The sequence below is a fragment of the Neofelis nebulosa genome, chromosome 10, assembly GCF_028018385.1.
Source record: "Neofelis nebulosa isolate mNeoNeb1 chromosome 10, mNeoNeb1.pri, whole genome shotgun sequence".
NCBI classification, from domain to species: domain Eukaryota; kingdom Metazoa; phylum Chordata; class Mammalia; order Carnivora; family Felidae; genus Neofelis; species Neofelis nebulosa.
Genome location: NC_080791.1, coordinates 64944759 through 64966924, shown reverse-complemented (window position 1 = coordinate 64966924; position 22166 = coordinate 64944759). Strand labels below are relative to the sequence as shown.

At 54.0% G+C, this 22166-nt stretch overlaps 1 protein-coding gene across 4 annotated transcripts in view; it reads right to left on the bottom strand.

Annotated features, from left to right (window-relative positions):
• The window catches only part of TUB (TUB bipartite transcription factor), an 84622-nt gene that overhangs the window by 7403 nt on the left and 55053 nt on the right, over positions 1-22166 (bottom strand). For 3 of the 4 annotated variants that reach the window (XM_058688133.1, XM_058688132.1, XM_058688135.1), the window contains 3 exons: positions 3443-3494; positions 2805-2967; positions 705-848 (listed from right to left, as the gene is read on the bottom strand). In XM_058688133.1, coding sequence (XP_058544116.1) covers positions 705-848; positions 2805-2967; positions 3443-3494 — 359 coding nt within the window. Of the gene's footprint in view, positions 1-704; positions 849-2804; positions 2968-3442; positions 3495-13001; positions 13381-22166 lie in introns of those variants that run through there. The other variant, XM_058688134.1, reaches the window with a different exon arrangement.

Genomic DNA, 22166 nt, shown 5'->3' with positions numbered 1-22166 from the left:
GACCCACACAGGTGGCAGCTGCCCTGCCTGGTTGGGCTGTGCGCCAAATGCTGCTGTCAGCTCCAGAAGCCTAGGAACCCGGACACACCACTGTCCAACCATGGCCCACAGGCCTGGCAATCACTGGCCCCTGCCCAAGGGTTGAGGACACAGAGTGTCTAGCCAGCAGAGACAGGACTCGTGGCAGAAGCCAGTATAAAACTGTCCTCGATCTCTGGGGATCTTTTCTGGAGAGAGAGGAGCACAGAGAACAGACTGGTTTGTGGGCCCGGAGGGTGGAGTCAGGACTTGAGCAGAGAGTGGAGGAAGCCCACAGGGCAACCATGAGCGCTGCATAAGGATGGGCAGGTGGCCCGGGAGGCTGTGACACCTGCTGCAGGGAGCGTCCTGGGGCAGGACACAGGCAGCTGGCCAGGCAGGCACTGGGGCCGGGTGGGGGAGGGACTTCCCAGGCCTGACCCAGCCGAGATGCACGTCACTTCTGGCAGCAGGCAGAGCTTGCCCATACCCACAGGCCAGCACAGGAACCCCATGAGCTAGACGAAGCCTGTGAGCCAGCTGGGTGGGGGCCTGAGTGCCATTCTGGGCCTTTGTGGAGGCCTCCCGCCCTGTCCCTTACCTCCAAGTCTGGAGGAGAAGCCTCCCCCCAACCCTTCAGTGGGAGCCAGGCCTCCTGAGGAGGGCTGTAGTGGAGGCAAGCCAACCTTTGTGCTTCCCCTTCTTCTCCTTCCTAGAGGCCCCGCCCTGGCCTCCTGCTGCTGCGGCTGCCTTGGTTCTCTTGGCTGAGGCTGGTGCTGTTGGGCGGGCAGCTCCCAGCTGTGCACTGGTAACTGGGTCGGCCTCTTGAACTGCTCAGGAGAGAGCCAGAGAGAGAGCAATGGGTGAGATCTAGGTGAGAGCAGAGGTCCAAGTGGAACTCACTTCTCAGCACAACATTTCCCAGGGCTGCACCACCACCTGAGCCCCACCGGGGCCTCTGAACCACCCATCTTGACAAGGCACAGGGGCCCAGGGCAGGCTGGGCCGGAAGGAGATGGCACCCCCCCTCCAGTGTGATAAAGTCACAGCAAGCTGGCCCACACCATGATCCATCAAGAAGCACTGCAGTCAGTCTCTGGGCCAGCAAACATTCTGAGCCTGGGCAGGGGGAGGGAGAAGATCCGGGAGAATGTGGGTCACTGAAAATGGTGAAGACAGAAAAGGCTGCATCTCCTAGAAGAGCCCAGAACTAGCAGGACAAGCACGGCGGGGAGCCTGCGCTGGCCCTCACAGGACAAGTCCACAGGAGCCTGGATGCTGGAGCACCCCCAAGGCAGGAGAATAAGTCTGGGACATGAAGAGTTGCACACACTGACAGAGAGGCCTCACAAGGATCACAGCTGGATGGCCTCCACAGTCTCCACACATCAGGACCCCAACCTGCTCAAAGTCCCTGAATGACTTCTCAATGCTCATAACATGAAAATGACCAACATTCTCTTGTGAGTCTGGCCCCTCCAGCTCCCCTCCACTTGGCCTTGGCCTTAATCTCACACTCCTCACTTCTCAGGAGACCCAAGTCCCAGCCACACCAGGCCTTTCAGTGCCTTGTGCACCCGGTCCTCCCTCTTGCCACAGAAGCCTTGCTCCAGCTGCCTGAACTGCCCTCACTATTGAGTGTCCCCTAACCCCAAATGAACTCCCACTCAACCTGTGCCCTCCTCAGGGAGGCTTTCCCTGACCCCAGTCTGGGAGTAGGCTCTCTGCCATTCACTCCCAGAGCCTGGTTTCTTTCTGCAAAATACACCTGTGACTATCTGTTTAACTTTCTCTGCCCTCCGAGACCTTAAGGTTCATGTGTGAACAGAGACCACGCCTGTTTTGTGCTTACCCAGGACCCTCAGCCTCTAATCCAGAGCTTAACATAAACCAAGCCCTCAAAATATATTTAAGAAACAAATATTTAACATGAACGAGCATGGCCAATAAATCAAAAACCACTTGCTGGGATAAACACTTCTGATTTACGTCAAACTCCCCAATCATCCTCTGGAAACGATCCCATTGTACTTAACACCAAGAGCCAGCAGAGGGCAGGGCGGGAGACAGCTAGGGCCGCAGGTGGCGGTGGCAGGTACTCTAGGACATCCCCAGCCCAGGCCAGCCAGTCACCTGTACGGCCGCCTCCTGGGGCCCTGCCCGCTGCTCAGAGCTGGGCAAACACTGGCCCTCCCGGGCAGCAGGAGGCACGCAGCCTGGTCTCGAGTCTCAGCAGGGAACAGCACTCAGCAGACTGGACTACTGTGGAACACACCATGGCCGCTTTAATGTTTCAAAGCCCCGAGAAACAGAATTACCCTCACTTTGCAATGGGAGAAAACAGACCCAGAGAGGGGAAATGACTTGCTCACAGTCACAAGTGAGCAGGTGACCTATGGTAGTGCAACCAGAAGCTGTGTCTTGTCACATGGGAGGCACACTCCCTCTGGAAGGGCTGCCGTCCTTCTGCGGGCCTGGCCCTGCCCCGGGCACACAATATGTACTCAAGAAAACAGCTGCTGAAACAGCTGCATGGCAGTGACTTACGAGACTCCCAAAGCCTCAAGATGCCTGAGCACATGCAGGGGCCCCAGGCTCCAGGCCCCAGCCTCCCTCGGCCCGCCTCCCTCCACCTGAGCTGGGAGCTGCAACCAGCCTGAGCACACCCTGATGGGGTGAGCCCCTCGCCTGCGCAGGCAGGAAGTCCCTGAGGGGCTCCCCAAAGCAAAGCCAGGGTATGAAGCCACAGCACGGGGGCCTGCACAGGCTGACCCAAGGGCAGATACCTTGGTAGCTGGTGCTGCCACTGCTGCTGAGGTAGGACTCCACCAGGGGGGCCTGCTCCTCCGACTGCCGGGCCCGCCGGCTCCGGGGCCGCCCATCCGCGTTGGCCTGCACCATCAGGGGTTCCTGACGCTTCTTCTTCTGCTTCTGCTCCAGCAGGGCCCGCTACAGAGGCACCGGACAGGCAGGGATGTTGGCGGGCCCTGAGAGGGCAGCCTATCACTTCCGCCCAGAGGGCAGGCTCCCAACTGGGATCAAAGAGAAGGCCCTGCTCGCTCAGCTCAGTTCTAGAGGTTGCGATGGGATCCACAGCCTACTCCGGACCAAGGTACCTTGAGACTCAGGGTCCAGGAAAAGGAGGCAAAAGTGAGCCCGGGGAGTTGCCCTGGCAGGACCCCAGCACAGATGTCCAGGGTTCCACCTGCAGTGGTCCAGCTGCCTATCCCACAGAAGCCCTGGGTTCTGGGGCAATGCTAATGCTGAGCTGGCAGAGAGGGCTTGCCTGTCTTCTGTGAGAGCCTCCTCCTCCCCAGACAGAGCCACCCCAGGAAGGGAGACAGTCCTCCCTCCCCACCCTTGGAGACTCAGGCCAAGACGGCAAATGCTGACCATGCCTCCACCTGGCCCCAGCCCCACTCACCTGCCGGTCAAGCTTCTGCTGCCTCAGGTTGCTGCCCTCATCATCTAAGACACTGCAGAGGGAGAGAGGGGCACTCAGGGCCTGCCTACCACATGCCAGGATGGAGCCCAGAGCCCACCCCCAGCACATCTGCGTTCTTTAAACCCCTCCTGTCATGACTCCTGGGTACATAGGAGAGGGAGGAAGGGTGGAGCCACCCTCTGGAAATTGGCTCCAGACAAAAAGGTGTGAGCCATATTTTAGCCACTTTAGAGCTTTCTCCTGCTGGGATCCCTGCTGATTTAAGGAATTCCTAGTCAGCCTGGCCCCAGTAAGTACAGGAGGAGACTTTCCCTTTGCGGCCATGAGCAGGAACATGCCTGAGATCCAGGAAACCTGTCCCAAGGCACCAGGCAGAAGCCGGGCCCAAGGCTGGGCTTCAGAGTCAGGCGCCCGTCCGTTCCAGGTGCCTCTCGGATCTCACCAGCTCTTCCCCTCTCTTTCCATCCTTTCTGGAGGAGGCTGGATCCTCTGGGGCAGACACCTTCCCCTTCTGTTCAAACTCCTGGCTCTCCGGGTGGCAGAATGGAGGTGCTAACACTGCCCACTCCCCTTCCCCACTTAAAGAGGGTTGAGGGTCCCCTCATTTGGGAGAGTGAAGCTAAAACACCAACCAGTCCCTCAGGGCAGGGCTGGGTGGGCATGTCTGCAAACAGACACAGCATGTCAGCGCATAGCCCAGCAACCAGCCAATATGGCGCCAATATGGCACAGGGGGCACCAGGGCATCAAATCCTTGAGTCCCTAAGGTCTTAGAACAGGTAGCATCACCTCACATACACCAGACCTGCCTCCCAGGAAGGTAAGCATAATCAGCGAGCTCCAACCACTTAGCCTTCCTTCTCGTCCAAGACACATACATGAGACCCAAGCCCAAATTCTATAAAAGCTAAGGTTAAGGGGTAAGATTGGAGCCTGAGGATCTGAGCCCTGGGAATCCCCAGGCTGCCCTGGCCCAGTTATGCTGGAGCCTGCCCCTGAACCAGACCTGTGTGGGCACCTGCACAGGCTTGCCTGAGTGCATCAGGTCTGTGTGTGAAGCTCTAAGTGATAGTATCTCACGCATGTGAACACACTGGGATGTGTGCAAATATAGGAGTACATCTACGTGGATAAGCACATACCTGGATATCAATGCATGTAAACACCTGCGTAAGAAGTGGGTGTGCTTGTGTGCAGGTGAGTACAGTGTGCATGTAAGGGGGAAAGATGAGGTCAAGTCGCCCACAGACAAGGTAAAGCCATTTCCACCTCCTCCTGACAACAGCAACTCTTTCTAGCTGGACCAATCATTGACTTGAAAGGACCCTTCAGCTCAAACTACCTGTGCATCCATGTGCTGGGGCAGCCGGCCCGGGGCGGGGCAGGAAGTCCATGGATTACACAGCTCACTGCCCACCTCTGGCTTTACCCACACACCTCCCTGGCCACAACTTATAACGACTGCATGTTTTTAACTGGCAGCTATCCTACCTACTTGAAGGCCTTTCCTGATACCCATGGACTGCTATACACTCAAGAGGAGCCCCAACTGTGATCTGGGGCCATGCACAGCCTTATTCACCAAAATCCTTGGCTGCCAGAGCACAAGAGAAAACACTACTAAACAGACATGCCCGAAGTCAAGGGCTCGGTCCACCTAAAATACTCTAGAGCTGCATGTGGGACTCCCTGAAGGCATTGCCAGGGCCGAGGACAGGGAAGCAGCTCCTAAAAACGCAAGCTGTCTGGGCCAGTGAGTGCCCCATCAGAGAAATCAGGCATGACGGGAGAGTGGCAGCAAGAGTCTTGAAGAAAGGATGACAGTACTAGAGTGAGCAAGATGCCTGGGGGCCCTGCCAGGTCTGAGAGGCTAAATCTCTGCCACTGGTCTCTCCACCTAAGTCAGTGGTCTGACTGAATAACACCAAGGCAAAGCGTCTGCTCCCACAGACTTCAACAGGTCAGTCCACAAACACCACTGTCTACCCTGGGCTGCTGCACGAGCAATGCATATTCATTTATAACTTCTCGGATACAGATGGAGACTGCAGTCTGGACTCCATGTGGCACCTGGCTGACAGAAGCGACGGGGCTTGAAATCCACCCATGCTCTGCTTGCCAAGCTCTGTGCCTGGGTGCACACGGGGCGGCCTGTAATCTCAGTCACGTGCCAGTGGCCTGGCTACAGGCACCCGTGTCACCTCTGACAGATTGCCGGCTCCACCAGGCAGCAGGAGAGGCGGTCTCATGGCTTGCTGGGATGATGCGAGTTGCTCGTACTTTCACAGGGCAGGGCAGGGGGCACTCATCTGGGTCATCCTGGCACTGGGCTTGCTGAGCAGGGCAATGAAGATGCCTCCCATGGTGCTGACACTAAAATCTAGGGTCATTTAGAAAAGGGGACATTTAGGGGCACCTGGGTGGCTCAGTCAGTTGAGAGTCCGACTTTGGCTCAGGTCATGATCTCACAGTTTGTGGGTTCGAGCCCTGCGTCGGGCTCTGTGCTGACAGCTCAGAGCCTGGAGCCTGTTTCAGATTCTGTGTCTCCCTCTCTCTCTGCCCCTCTCCTGTTCACGCTCTGTCTCTGTCTCAAGAATAAACATTAAAAAAAAATTTTTTTTTTTTTTTTAAAGAAAAGGGGACATCCATCTGAGAGTTAAGCTGACATTAGCAAAGCCACCTCCAGAACTGCTGGGTCACATTGGCAGCCGGATGGACAAAAGGTGGCTCCAGCCATGGTGGCCTTGCTGCCCAGTGCCTCTAATGTCCTTATCCGTGCAGGAGGGTACATTCCTACCCCAGGCTACTGTCCACTGCCACGGTCATTCTATAGTCACACCCAGGTAAGGAAGCTGCCTTCCTCTTTCTCTGGCCCCATCTCCTTTCCCTGATGGAGGAGAAAGATGAAGAGCTGCAGGCTTTAGCAACAGTGATAAGATTATAAGCAGAATGGACTTCACCACCGGAGACGGACGGATGAACAGAAAGATGGATGAACTAGGGGTAGGCTTCTGAAGAGATTCCAGAAACTTGGCCTGGAGGTGCCTAGAGAGCCATCCATCATGCCTGTTGGAGCAGCCGTGGGGGCGGGGGGCGGGTACATGCAGGCTGGGGGCGGCAGTTGGGAGAAGCAACTTGTGCCCCGTGAGTCACAACGTGCCTGGCTGAGCAAGACCCACCCAGGAGGGCCGGCAATTAATGCACCTACATGGAGTGGCTCCGACAGCAGGCAGCAGCAGGTACAGTGAACAGGCTCCTGGCACAGCACTGTTTCTAGGAAAGGCACGAGGCGAACCACGGTCCCCCAGCAGGGATAGGCTTGCACTGCCTAGCCGCAATGTATCCGGGGCACACGACACCTGTCCCTGGTGGATAACGGAATCCCCGCAAACCCCAGCTGCTGAGGAGCACAATGACAACAAGGATGGCTGTCTCCAGGGAGTCAAGGAAACCCCTCTCACCTCCTCAGCAGGTCCGGGCCCCACCCCTTCAGACAGCCCTGCCTCTCAGCTCCTGCTTCAGCACCTTCCTTTCTCACCGACACTGCCTCTGATGGGCACTATTCTAGGCAGCATTAAATGATAACCACAGAGGAGACAGTAATGGCTTTTTAACAATTCGGGCTCCAATTATGGAACCACTGCCAAGCCCAGGCTGCCAGCTGCAGCCCCGCCAGGAACCTCGGACAGGAGACAGGACACTGATGGATGGGGCCTCCAGCTGACCCTGGTGGCTCCTTCAATACAGGCGTCTCCTGCTGGGGACGAGACCAGGGAGACCCAGGAAAGCACCATAAAATTGCTATGGGCACTGGGGCCTGACTTGGCAATCCAGGACTGCTGGGGAAATTACCCCAGAGTCAATCCCTCACCTCACCCTCACTTTTAAAACAAGAGACGTAAGTGACGCTAATGCTCAGCCATGCAAATGAGGACCACAAGCCACACTGGCTCATGAGGGTCAGAGAAACCCAGGCTGCGGTGTCCATCAATCCATCCACTCTGCCCAGGACCAACAAGGTGGCCCCTTCACCTTCCAAGGAGAGCCCCTCCATACCCTCTTGCTTCCCTCCAAGATGCCCAACAGATATCTGGAGAGAAAACCGTGCTTGACAACAAATGAGAGTGGGGGCACTTCTTCTCCCATGGGATGGAAGGGCCAGACAGGAACAACACATTTAGGAAGCCGGTTCCCTGCCTCTCATCTCAGACGCCACCCTACATGCTCAGCTAACCCACCAGAGCTGACCAGAGGCCTGGGGGCCAGGCTACCCAGGGACAGGCCCATACTCCATGGCCAATTCACTCTCCCCTTTTACTCCCTCATTCCTTCCACTCAATCACAGTGGAAACTGCCCGTCGGACTCAGGGAATCAGGGAAATGGCCTACCAGAGGAGGAAAGACCACCCAGGGGGCCAGGCCACAACCCCTGTACCCAATGCCAGACTCCCCTACCCCCACCCTGGCACATTCAGATCTGTGCTTTCGTTGCTTAGTGGCTGCTTGGAACATCATGGAAACAGTACAGCTGGGAACAGAGGGAGCCCCAGAAGGAAGAAGAGTCCCAGCCTCCCCGGATGGACCCTCTCCGTTCCAACCGCTGATTCCCAAACTTAGCAGGTGCGTTAAAACTGCTATGGGCACGAGGGCCTGACTTGGTAATTCAGAACTGCTGGGGAAATTACCCCAGAGTCAATCCCTCACCGCACTCTCTCTTTTAAAACAAGAAACGTAGGTGATTCTAATGCTCAGCCATGCAAATGAGGACCATGAGCCACAGCTGGTGCTCTCTAAAGAACAAAAAAGAAATTGGAGAGTTGCTGGAAGTATGCAAATGCAGCCTTATGTTCAGATGGGGGAAGAAATTATAGCCTGCAGATCAACGAGTCTTATGTAGGCCCCAGGTTAAGATCACGGGACAGGCCAAGTGAGCAGCTAGAAGACCCAGTGACCACCAGGAGCAAGCCCAGGCCACTGGCAAGTCAGGGCACATGCCCCCAGACCTATCAGGGAAAACGGGAGGACAGCACAGCCAGGTTTCCACACGGACTCGAAGGGACCAGTGATGGTCACCCACGGGCACGATGAAGCCACGTGAGTGGCATGCTTCTCCAGTAAGACAGACACTCAAAGATCTTTGCAACAATAGGGCATGCCATAGTCAGAGAAGGTTTCTAGCATCCTGCTTGCCCTGGTTGGCATGTTTACTGATGACCTAAAGACAAGGCAGGCCTCTCAGCAGACTTCAAATGACGCAAAGTAGAAGCGATACTAAACTGTTCATTAAGACAGTAGGGCTTCAGGGGCACGTGGGTGGCCCAGGTCATGATCTCACGGATCCTGGGGCTCTGTGCTGACAGCTCAGGCCCTAGAACCTGCTTCGGATTATGTCTCTCTCTCTCTCTCTCTCTCTCAAAAATAAACATTAAAAAAATTTTTTTCTTTTTAAAAAGACAGTAGGACTTCAGAAGACACTGGAGAGCTAACAGAGTCTAACTAACAGAAACCTAACAGGAGAAGGTCATGTCTCACATGTGGGTCCCCGAACCTAGGTCTTCCCGACACAGGCAGAATGGGGGAGACAGGGCTTGACATCAGCCTGATGAGACTTCAGGGTTCTGTTTACAGAGGCCTCAAGGTGACTAGTCAGTGAGCCAAAGCCATTCCCCGAGAGGGGAGGCTTTGTGAGGACTCAAGGTCAGCCACGGGCCCCGGGCCAGGAAGTAACAGCCTCCCTCCACTGCTGTGGGACAGGCCACACCCCGCAGGCTGCAGGTGCCTCTAGGCCTGTGCTGGAGGAGGGAAGAGACCAATCTGAGTGTACCAACAGGATGCCTGCTCCCCAAGTCCACTCTTACACCCCTGTGTTTCCTTCTCCTTCTGCCCTAAGCAACATCAGGAAGACTTCCCAGGGGGGTTTGGGCGGGGAGTGGAGAGAGATTCTGCTCCTCGCTCCTGCTGCCACAGGCGAAGCAGCAGGCCACAGCATCCAGGGCGCCCCGAGGCTCCCCACACAGGCAGAACTGAAAGAGTCAGGTCTTGCTTGGTCAGCGGCCATTCCACTCTCCAGAAAGCGTAGTGAGGAAGTGGTGAGAGGACCCCAAAAAGAGCCAAGAGGAGGGAACACCCAGAGGCATGCTGAGGCTCACCCCAAGGAAGAACTTTCTACTGGTCATAGCCATCTGATGGCAGGCTACTGCACAGAGCATTCGCACTGAGGACTGGACAGCAAGGGCCCTTCCAGCCGAGCTTCTCATTCTCTAACCTAGGCCCACACTCTTCCAGAAGTATTCCTTTTTCTGAGAGGGGAGTACTACATCCCTCGGGTGTGCTGACAACCTGGGTGTGGAGCCAGGAAAGCCGGGAAGTCCTAAAAGCTATCTGGGGATGCCTCTTTGATTCAAAGTAGCAGGCATCTTGTCTATGCTGGCTCATGCCAGGCACACAGCCAAGAACCAGATGAGGTCCCTGCTCCCCAGGAGTTCAGGGCCTGGCTGGGGACACACCAGACAACGGCCGCACGACCATGCGGACAGAGCACTGAGGACAGGGGCTGGCCAGCACGCCCCACTCTGAATACTCCACCTGCAGCTCATCGAAGGCTGTGAAGTCAGGAATGAAGGGCATTTAATACTCAAGAACAACACAGATGGACAGAAAATGGCAGAAGTGGAAATTATTAGTAGTAATAACAGAAACATATCAAAAGGCAAAACGCTCTTCTAATTGTTCAACTTTATAAACTAAATGGCTCCCTTCTGAGTCAGAATGTGAGATTAATCCATAATCATTGTAAACTGAGCCACAATTACCCTTAAGAAGATTATCACCAACTGGCGTCGCTTAGAAGAAAATGAGCCAGGCCTAGGGAACGCAGGTGCAACCATCACAGAGGGAATAAAACCCCCACCAGGAGAGCTAATAAGAAATCGACTGGCTTCTCTCCCCCAAACCAAATAACACATTCCAGTTCTGACATGCTGTGACATCAGGGGGAAGCCTCATACCAAAGCGCGTGCACAAGTGCCCATCCCCCTCATCTGCAAGTAAACTGCCTTGCCAGTCTTCTGCCCCAGTTTTCTGTGATCACACAGGCATGTGGCTTTAACTGCAATCAGCAGCCCAGTTAACCCAAGGAGGCAATTTGCATCTCCTCCTCTCAGCCCAGGCCTCCCCATTCTGGAAGTCTACACCCAAAGTCCAGTGCCGTCCCAGGCTCGGTGCACGCTCAGAAAGACCCCAACAAGGCACGAGAGATTCGGGCAACTTCTGACTATAGCCTGCTCCCAGCTTGAGACCCACCCTCTTGGCCACAGAGCAAAAAGGCAGGGGTGACAGAGCAATGGGACAGCAAGCAGGCAGGGCCACAAGGGTGCCAAGCTGCGCCTCAGGGGTAGTCTGCCAGGGTGGTAAGATTCTGTGCTCCAGGTGCAGTGTGCGGGCCCAAGAAGGAGATGGGCGATGGAGTGGTTGGACCTGGGCTGGAATAAGTGCCAACTCACTCCTCGAAGGATGCCAGTGCCCTGGGGATTGCTGGAGGACAATGCCACTTCCCAGAGACAACCCCACTTCTCCAGGGCCCCCTTTCCTAGGGGCAGGATTAAGTCTCCCCTATTTGAGACAGACTTTCTCTAAGACCTATGCACTTACTCTATGCATTGCTTTGGTCTTTGGCTCTTGGGAGAGGCTTCCTTGAACCACGATCTGGCCCGGCCCCCAGTCGGCCAGACCCTAACCACACCGTCGTGTCTGTTAAGTGCTGTCCCTTCCCTCCCTCCGAAGTTAGTCTGTGGCCACCACCTGCCACCTGCTCCTCCATACTCGTACTCCCACAGCACTGGAGGCCACTCAGCCCACAGGCACTACCCCAGGCACCTCTGCTGGGTGGCTAGAAAAGGTTAAGGATACTCCTTGTGGCTGCACCCCCTCAGTACAGGTGTGTCAAGAAAGCCAGGATGTTCCAGAAACTACCTGTGCCCCTAGCCTGGATGCCCAGTGTAGGGTAGCAGCTCTTCTGAGTCAGCAAAGCCCCAGTTTCCTGATAGAAATATCTCCCTGATATATGGGAGACTCTGAGGTGTGACTGCATTAGGTCTTCAGGAAATCCTAGGAGTGACTTGTGTATGTGTGCACGTGGGTATGTCGGTGGGAGGAGCACCCACAAATTCTAACTTGGGAAACCCTAAAGCCCCCAAAGGAGCTGAGATTAGAGACAACAGTTCTTAAGAGAAACTCTGAATCCCCAGGCCAGTTGACAGGTGCTCGTTTGCAGAAGGATCTGCTTTTAACAAGCCTCAGGCGGCTTCAGCTGGTTTCCATTTTGGATGCTGTCTGGACAGACTATAGAAGAGCTCGGTCAGAAGTATTTCCTATCAGTGACTGGACTCAGGTCCGTCCCTCCCCAAGAGCTGGCTGCTACAAGGCGGGTCCTGAGGGTCTGTTCCTACAACCCACGGGCCTGTGCACCTAAGCAGACACTAACATAGTGGACCCTAGCAGTCCAGCACCTATTTTACACACATGCCTCTCTGGGAGGCCTAGAGACAGCCCCGTAGCCCATGGCAACCAGGAGCCAATAGGTGGCCAAGGATCTGGCGCTGCCATGACGATGAGATCTATTCCAGTGGTAAGGGAGAGAATGGAGTGCATGGGGGAAAGGCCTGCACCTGTGTGAAACCCCCCACACTCCTCCCCCACCCGGACCTCCACACAAGTAGCAAAGCCCAGCTGTCCTTGGGACAGACCAGAGTCTGGGAACACAGGGTGGCTGTGCTTTCTGTGTTTTCATGAGTGTTCTTATGCATGTAAAGGCAGTTTTATGTATTGTGAGTTGGTGTGCGTCCAGGTATGGACCTGTTAGCAAGTGGATTTCTGAGTCTCTGAAAGATAGGAGTAGTATCTGTGAGTGGGTAGCAGGTGTCAGGTATCGTCCCATACAGGATGTGTATGTGCACAGATAGTAGTACACCCGTGTGAGCCCAAGAATCAGTGTGTGGGGAGACGTACAGGGTGCATGTGTATATGAGCAGCCGGTGATCTTGGTTCAGAATAACTGTCTCCAGGAATTCAAGCTTTGAGTGTGTGAACCGACCAGCAGGAGCATCTTTGGCTGGATGCACTCATGGAAGGTGCATGCCTGCAGCTTGTACGGGGGGGGGTCTGTCCACGGCTACACTGGCATGTGACCCGGTGCGCTGGGCCTAGGAGGGGGCTTAGAGCAGTGCGCTCCTTCCCCAGGCGGCCACATGGCGCTGCCGGACCCAACAAGGGCCCACACAGGCCCAGAGCTCTGGACCCTTTCAGCAACCCCGGCGGACGGGAGATGAAGCAGGGCAGCCAGGTTCAGTCCGCCCGGGGCCCAAAGTTGGGATAGGAAGGCCCAGCGCCTCCAGCCCGCGCCCGCAGTGTTGGATGGGATGGATATGGGAGCCCTGCGCCCCGGGTCGGGGGGAGGGCGCCCTCGCCCTCAGCGCTGGAGGGTAGTGGGCCGGGCCCGCGTCCCGGAGCCGAAGGGGAGGTGGGACGGGCTTCCGCGTACCTGTAGGGAATCCAGTCGGAATGCGGCTTGGAAGTCATGTCTCCCGGGGGCGGGGCGGCGGCTGCGGCTCTGGAAGCCGGGGCCCGCGGGGGCCGGCGCGGGGACCCTGCTCAGCTGCCGGGCCGCCCCGGGCCGCATCCTCCCGGGCCGGGGCGCTGGGCCCCTCCGAGGCCCGCGCTGCACGCCAGGGCCCCGGCCGCGGGCTCGGCGAGCGGCTGCCTGCGCGGCGCGACGGGCGAAGCGACGGAGTGCGCGGGGCCGCGGCGGGCAGGCGGGCGGACGGGCGTGCGCGCGCGTAGAGGCGGGAGAGGCCGGCCCCCACGGCCCGGCGCTGCTAAAGGGGCTCGGTCCCGCGCCGACCGCAGGAGTGCTGCGTGGCGGCCCGCCCCCTCCCCCCTCGCCCCGCCCCGCCCCCCGGCGGAGACCCCACCCTCGGGCCGGCGCGGGCGTTGCGAACGCCCCCGCCCCCGCGCCTTCCCGGGAGCCGCGGGGCTCCAGCTCCACACACGTGACCGCGCCCACCCGAGGCTAAGACCAAAGCCGCTGGGCGGGTCCCTAGACCTCCGAGCGTCAGTTTCTTCCTCCGTGAAGCCGAGATAATTCTAACTCCTACCTGCCTGCCTAGCATACCTATCTCCGCTAAGAGATGGGAACCGCTGCTCAGATCGGGGGGTGGGAAGAGGGATGGGGGAGGGGAGGGGAGGGGATCCTTCGGTGCCGGAAAGGATTGCGGTCTGGAACAGAAGAGGTCCCAGGGAACCCGCTGGTCCAAACTCTAGAGGCTGGCCTTCCCTTCTTGGCCCCTTCCACTTCCCCACCCTCCCCACCCCCTCACAGGTCCCCGGGGAACCTCTGGTTTTCTGTGAAGGAGCTGCTTCCTAGCAGCAGTAGTCTTTCCCCTCTAAGCTACAGCAGTCAAGGAGAACATAAACCGTCTATTGCATTCCCAACCCTTATGAATTTATATTATTTAAGCTACACAACAGCCTTGAGAGGCAAGTGTTTTATTTCTATTTCTGGAGAATAAAGCCTCAATAGTGCTAAGATGCCCAAGGACAGAAAGCTACAAAGCGATGGAGCTGAAATAGAACCAGGGTCTCTGTCCTCCAAAGCTCTTTCTAGGGGCTACACTTAAAAGGAGGCAAAAACTTCTTAACAAAGGTCATCTTAAAGTCTCTGAGTGCTGAGGAAGTCTTGGCTGTGACTCACACCAACTTTAAAGCAAGCCGTGGCATGGTGAGGTGAAGGCTAGTGAATCCACAGCCGGCTGACAGAAGCAGGGAAGCGAGGACAGGTGATCTGGCAGCGGTCTGCTGAGGGGCACTTTCTTCCCACTACATGTGGGTGTCCTCATGTGCGCCCTGGATTCAGCAGCGCACACATCTCCTCGGTAACCATGCCAGAAGAGGGTCTGTGTGGTGACTCCACGACACGGGGGGGGGGGGGGGGGTCGGAGGTGGAGAGTGTGAGAAGAACCAGCTCAGCTGAAGGAGGGCCCCATCCTGCTGCCCTGGGTCAAAGGTCAGGATTTCCCATCCCAGGACTCTCCCAGGCTTTCCTCCTGGCGGCCTTGCCCATTAACTATAAAAACAATAACCAAATGTGTGGAGCATTTGCTGAGCTCCAGGTGCTATCTCTACACTGTAACTGATTTCATCCTCACAACCACCCCAGGAGGGAGATGCTATTATCATACCCATTTTATAGCAGAAGAAACTGGGGCACACAGAAGGCAAAGATCTTGCCCAAAGCCATAGAGCTATTCAGCGGTGAAGCTAGGATTCACACACAGCAGTCTGGGTCCACAGCCCTTGCCTTTCGTCTCCTTCCTCCCTATCACCGTTCGTGCAGTGCACATGGATGCATACCCAGCCTCTTTCTTCTGGTTTCTGGAGCGCACGACAGGTTAGATCCATCTCTGTCTGGTACAGCATTGACACTCTCTGAAGGCTGTGACCTCTGATTATTTATCAACCTCCAAGAGCTATCCCTGTCACAGGGGACAGAGGGCAGACAAAAGAAATCACCTCAGAGTGAGTGCAAGGGGGCAGAAAGCAGGGCTGTTTCCTTGCCTGCTGGGACATTTGGCATAGGCCTCGGTTCCGCTGATCAGGCTCCCAGGAAGGTCAGCAGAAAGGGACTGGTCCTTGCCCTGGAGGCCAAACAAAGCACTACCCTGAGGGCCTCTGTCCTGTAGGACTGGAGGACGGAGCCCTGCCCAGCAACAAGAGGCTGGTCCCACCACCCAGACCATGTTCCCCAAACTTCCATCAGCAGCTGCCACTTTGGTGATGACTAGAGCCTAGAAGATTTTCCCTTCAAGAATTTGAGGCTGCTTTCCCCCATTCCCAAATTATCTGACACCTTAAAGCAATCAAAATCAAGTTGGAAGGTCTCAGGAGCCTGAAGTAATTGAATCTATTAAATAGATACTGTAGATTCTGTCCTAAGGGAGTAAAATCTGGAGGCAGAGTGAGGTGCAGAAATAAGACAGCTCCCCATGTCCTATAGAGGCTGTGTGTGCCCATGGGATGTGTGGGAGCCAGTGGGACTGTGCCATGTACATATGAGTGTGCGGGAGAGAGAGAGAGTGTGTGTGTGTGTGGTAAGGTGTCCCTGCATCTGAATGGGTCTGCACAAGAATGTTTGTTGGATGGTGTGTTGATGTGTGTGCATGGGGAGGATCTAAGTGTGTGCTTCTGTGAGTTAAAAGGGGTATGTGAGAGTTCACACTCAACTCAGAACTGCCAATGGGTTTTCCTGCTCAAATAGCTCCCCTGGTTGACATTTTATGTGTATGCCCTTGGCTTCCATTGAAAAGCCACTTCAGAAAGCCACATGAGGAATACTGTACTAGGCCATGGTTAAAATACAACTGTGCTATACAATGACCCTTGAGAAAGGGCCTAAGCTTTTCAAATTTAGCCCGCGGAACAAGGTGATCTCTACCGAAATGCTGCCATGTAGCAACCCCCAACGGCCTCCTCACCACTGTCCAAATCCTGCAAGGGTGAGATATTTTCTGTGAATTTAAATTCTCCTTGTTGCCTTTCAGGCATTCTCAGACAGGGCCATGGTTTGTGAGGGGAGGGAAAGAGTTTAGCCCCAAGGAGACCCTTATATCTGCCACCCCAGCCGAAGGACCCCAGTGCAAGCTGCTCTCAGCGACACTCATTCAGCCAGGGAAGAAAGTTAGCACCTTCTTCTGGCACTTTGCTACTTCCATGTGAGTCTTAAATTTTCTGTTTCTAATTTAACAGTTTTATTGAGTGTGGCTCACCTCTAATCAATTTTAGAAACAAACGGATATGAATAATAAGTGAATACCTATTTAGATTGGGCACTAAGTCCCAAGGTGCCCTGCGTAGTAGCTTGGTGTTGCATCCTTGCAGGGTGAGGAAGGCAATTCGAATCAATCATATATCGACTGGACCCGACCGGGCTCGCAGGTCCACGCAGGGCTTGGGCAGGTGTCAGGCCAGCCCAGTGCTGCTCTTGGGGAGCATTCCATCTGGCAGGAGGGACTGAAAGCACCAAGGTGCTGGGGTTACAGTACAGGTGTACAAAGTACTGGGGGCACAGAGGAGGGGCAGCCAGTGGTACCAGAGGGAGGGGAAGTCAGGTTAGGACAAATCTGTCCTGAGAGTGAAAAAGATGACATTGGAATCGGGCCTTGAAGGATTCTGAGAGACTAATAAGAAAGGAAGGGGGAAGCTTACCAGCTACTGAGATTTTACAACTGGCCCAGTGCTGTGCTGGTCTCTGACCAAAGGGCATTCCAGACAGAGAAGATGACGTGAGCGAAGGCATCAGGATATGAGAATATGTGACCGATGCACTTGAAAACCAAAATGCAAACCCGTGTGGTGGCATGGAGGGTAGCTGTTCCATGTGGCAGGAGAAGGGCCTAGAAAGTTAAGGTAGGGCCAGATCCCCTGGCACCCTGGACACCAGGCTGAGGAGTGTGGATTTTATTCTAGAGCTAATGAGGCATCACTGAGGGTTTGAAACCAAGAGTAACCTTCCCAGATGTACTTTTAGAAAGACATAATTGGGAGCAAAATGGCGGACAGAGGGAGACAAGGCCAGAGGTATTGGCAACTGCTAGCGGCTATTTGGAAAGTCCAGGACAGAAATGAGCGGACGCTAGACCAGAGCCCAGTGTCTTTTCAAAGCCATTGGGTAGACATCGTGGCAAAACGGTAGCATATGTGGACAGCCGGACAGTGCCCACTGCCCCATTTCTCCACGATTAAAGTGAGGCAGATAGGCTTACTGACATATTTGAAAAAATGCAGGGTAAGCACTAGAAGAATTAAAAGCAAAATGTGTAGGGGCGCCTGGGTGGCTCAGTCAGTTAAGCGTCTGCAGTCATGATCTCACAGTCTGTGAGTTCAAGCCCCCCATTGAGCTCATGCTGACAGTGTGGAGCTTGCTTGGGATTCTCTCTCTCTTTCCCTCTCTCTCTGCCCCTACTCCACCCACCTGTACTCCCTCTCTCTCTCTCTCTCTCTCTCAAAATAAATAAACTTTGAAACAATAAAAACAATACATATATTTTTCCAAATAACTGCAGAAGATAATAGCAAATTAAAATCACTACCAACATCACCACAACCAGCACAGTCCACAGGAAAAATAAAATGGTAAAGCATAAAACAAGGTAATAGGGATAAAGTCAAAAGGAATAGTGATGAAATGAACGTAAGTGGGGAGCCTGTGAGCTGCGGTCACACAAGACCATCACTTGTTGAGTACATGCTATGTGCCTGGCCCTTCTCCACATGTTCCATAAAAAGCAAATAAGGGCAGTAGGTAATGATGAAATGCAACTCTCCAGTCGAGGCTCCGCGTTAACAGATACCACATACGAAAGTGAGGTGGGATAGCCCCAAATGGGACTTGGAAGAGAGGCAGTGAAAACCTGGGTCTGTGACCAGGTGCCCATCACCCGCCTCTAATACATAAAAAAATATGCCAGTCTGCAAAAAATGTTGCTGGAGGTCTAGGAGGAATTTTAGAAGGAGCCTCGAGGTCCAGCGGACTCTCAGTGGGAGCACAGCAGGGTACATGGCCTTTGCCTCAAGTCCAGGGAGTGGGGCTTGGAGACCCCCCCCCCCAGGATGGCTTCATATGTGGCCATAATTGTCCTGAGGCCATGGGGCACAGGCAACTGATTCACGCCTACAAATCCAGAGAGCGGGTGGGGGGTGGCTGCCCTGATGGCCAAGAGGGCTCTGCTGACTCAGGGTCAGGTTTGTGGGCAAAGGATACATGAGTATTTCGGGGGGCCCACGCGGGTCCCAGCAAGAGGACCAGATGTGGTTGTCTTAGATCCCAGTCAAGAGGACCCCCTTGTGGGAGGAGGTGACAGTGGGCAGAGGGGACAGGCCCGGGCTTCCCAGGGCCTGAGAAAGGAACCAGAGTGTCCTATGGAGGATAGAGAGCAAGCATCACTCACATCGAGGGAGCTGTGCTTACGGAGACACCCCAAACGATGGAATGGTCTCCAAGAACCTCAAAAGGCATTCACGTGAGAGAGAGGAGGAAGAATTTTCCTGCCCCTCTCCTCTCTTCTTCCCCTCCTTCCCTTCACTTTATACCCTAGAAAGAGTCAGAACTGCAAACTGGACCCTCTCCTGCAGGCAGCTGGCTTTCAGCAGATCATGATGGGTAACTCTGCAATTTAAGATTTGCTTATTGCAATAGACAGGACATATTAATTACTCACAGGACAACTTTTGGTTCCCTGCAAGTGGCCAGAGAAGTCATGGGACTTACCCTCAATTTCATCTAGGTTTGCGGGGGGGGGGGGGGGGGGGGGGAGGGGAGCAGCCCCATAGAATAAAATTAAAGAGACCGTGGGAGACAAAAATAAAGTTTGCTTTATGATGACGTCTCATGAGTCATGCCTATTCACACACATGGTTCCTCTCATTGAATCCTAACAACACTATGAGGTAGGTACTATTATTATCCCCATTTTACAGGTGAAGAAACAGGAGGTTACATAACCTGCTCAAAGTCACACAGACAATAAGTGGGAGAGTTCAAATTCAAGCTCAGGCACCAGAGAGTTCTAGAGCCACAGGCTTAACTGCAATCCTCTAGAGAAAACCAAATGATGAGAGCCTTAGCTCTTTGACTCATTAATTCCTGTTCTAGAAATCTAGCCAGGGGAAATATGCAATGGAATCAGAAGTTTGTGTGGTAGGGTCCCCTCCCTAAGGAAAGAAAAAAAAACAAAAAACCTCAAGGCAACCTGACTATTCGTGTATGTGACAACATTCCTCACAACCTTGTAACATGAGACCACTTAATCAGACTGCATATTTGTGTGTTACCATATATGGGAGACAAAAAAATAGAAAATGTATAAAAAACTATGCCACGTGGCATTCAGGGCTCAGTTCTTCGGGGACGAACCCAACTGAGTGGTGTCAGCACGAATAAAGTTGCTCCCTGGAAAGAAAAGCCTTGGTGTCACGACTCTGTGCAAGAATCCTGCTACATTTATGTACAGATAGTCATGACAGCTTTATTTCTAATAGGAGAAATTGGCAGGAGTTGGGGGTACAAAATGTCTATCAGTTGGGACTCGGTTAAGTAAAGAATTCTGTGTTCACAGGAGGGATCATTAAGCACCCTTTATGGGGAGTTTTTAACGACAGAGGAACAGGTTTATGGGATGGGATCCGCTATTGCAGGAAATAATGTCCTATAAAGAAGTTCCACGTGCTGGCACACACATGAATGGTCTCATAAAAAGTTGCCTGGGGTGAGAGAGACACAGTCTAGTGCCATCAGCTAGGCCACCCTAGGACCACAACCTTTTGACACGTGGCTCCTCTTTCCAGGTGCTGGGTTTCCTATAAGGTCTGGGTTTCAGCTCCCATGAGCGCCTAGTAACCCCTAAAGAGCACAGAAAATACCCCTGCCCCCGTTGGGGGAAATGAACAGTAAATAAATACTGTCAGTGCACCGTGGATGTCATAAACAAATAAATAATATTTTAAAAGCTGTGCAGTTGAAATATCCTTAGTCACCTAGTGGAGTATGATATAGCAGCAAGATGACACCCAGGTGACCACACTCTAAGCATGCAGGCACAAGAAACGCCTGCAATTTTGGGCCAGGTTGTTTATCTTGCAGGGGCACAGGGGATGTGCGGGAAGGATGCTGGATCTTAATACCTGCTCGGTCCCCAGTTCCCTGGCTCCGCTCTGAGAATCGAGAGAGTTTCCTGCTCAGAGGGCCCCGGACTGGGGCTGGGGGCGGGGAGACCCATCTTGGGAAAACTGTCACTCCCAGACAAGTTCTCCTGCCCACTTTCTGACTGGGCTTCTGAGCCCTGCTCTCCAGGGAGCAGGAACTGAAGTTATAAACACAAAAAGGCTTCTGAGGAGGAGCGTCCAGGCCCCTGAGCTCAGCCTGCCCAAGGGGTTTGTTTTATTGGCATTATTGGATTTGCAGATAAGCAACAAGGAATTAAGCTGATCAGGAAGAGAGGGACACAGTTCTCATTTGTTCATAATGCAGGATTTATCTAGCAGAGCCCTCTCCTTTGTCAAACAGAGAGCCAGTGCCTTCATATCCTCCAGCAAAGAACATTTTATATTGTAACCTTTCAGAAAAGCCTATGAGTGTGCGTTTTTGACCTGTTATTCTTTCTCACCTAAGAAAACCATGGTTATTTAAAATGTGAAATGCATTTTAAACAATCCTACTCTGAATTCATAAACCAATCTCTCTAGCAAGAGGAATCAGACCCTGAAATGCAATTTAAACAATTTGCAAAGCATGTTACTTCCAATACAGCAACATTTCACTCCATGGCCTTCCCTTTTGCTGCAGATGGTTCACAAATATCAGACTAGAGCCACCAGGTTACTGAAGAAGCAGTGTCCTGAAAGGCAGTGCTATGGGACTGGAGTCAATAGTTTTACCTCTATGGCTCAGTTTTCCCATCTCTGAAATGGGGATAAAAGTTCCAAGACCTATAATAGTAGCGAGTATAGAGGAAAGAACATCTTAAGTTCCAGTGCTGGCTCTGTGCTGTGTGACCTTGAGTGAGTATGTAGCCTCTCTGTGCCTCATGAAAATCAGTGGGTAGAACCATTTTGAAGGCTACCTTCCGGTACTAAATTTCTCTGATAGTTTGACTTTATAGGAGGACTGGTAGCAGACAAAGGGTTATGCTCTACTCTGAAATAAGGATTAAAGTCTTATATTTTATAGAAGAAAGTGAACATATGCTAGACTTAGGAGAGCTAAACTCTTGTCCTCTCTGTACTGCTAACTCACTGGGTAGCTAGGGACCATGGGCCCAGACTTGCCTCAGTTTCTTCATCTGTTAAGTGCATGTCTTATACTGCACAGGGTGTGTGAGGCTGAACTGAGAGAAGGAGTGTGAACCTGTGACCGCTGGGTCGAAAGTCCAAAGCACCATGAAGAGGTGCCAACAGTTAGTAATTAGAGCTCCCGCTTGCTGAGCCCTCACCTGGGACTGGCACTGTGCTAAGTGTTACTGTATTCTCTCACTGATGCTCACAGCAACCCCGAGGGGCCACCGGGCCCTCAGAACAGCAAAGATTTACTCAGTCCAGGCCAAAGAACTATGCCTCAGGGCCCGTGCCAGGCTTTGCTGAGGATGAGAACAGGAAGTCCCAGAGGCAGCTGCTTTGCCCGGGCCGCCTATCCCCCCCCCCCCCCCCCCCCCCCCGGCACTGCCCAGCTCTGGCGCAGGGAGGAGGCCATGTGTAGCCCCTTCCAGGCGATGAGGGGAAGTCTGGAGAGCTGGTGGCATTGGGCGGGGCAGGATCCATTGCTGCCTTTCTCCAACTCCAGGCTGCTTCGGATCTCTCTCTTCATCTCTCCCTGATTCCTAGTCCCCACCACAGCCTACCTTCCTGCACGTCTCCTCTGCAGGCACCACCCTCCCTGCTGCCAGAGAGCCTGCACCTTCCTGATCCTGCCACACTGAGGCTGGCAGCGAGCGGGGCCCTGGAGACAGGGGTTCCACTCAGCAGCACGAGGCCCTGGATTCTGACCTGGTCATTGTACGTCATCGTTTTTGGAGTTTTTTTGTTTTGTTTTTTTTTTTACAGTTGACTTTTTAAAATTGTATTTGAGAGAAAGAGAGAGAGTGAGGGAGGGAAGGGCAAA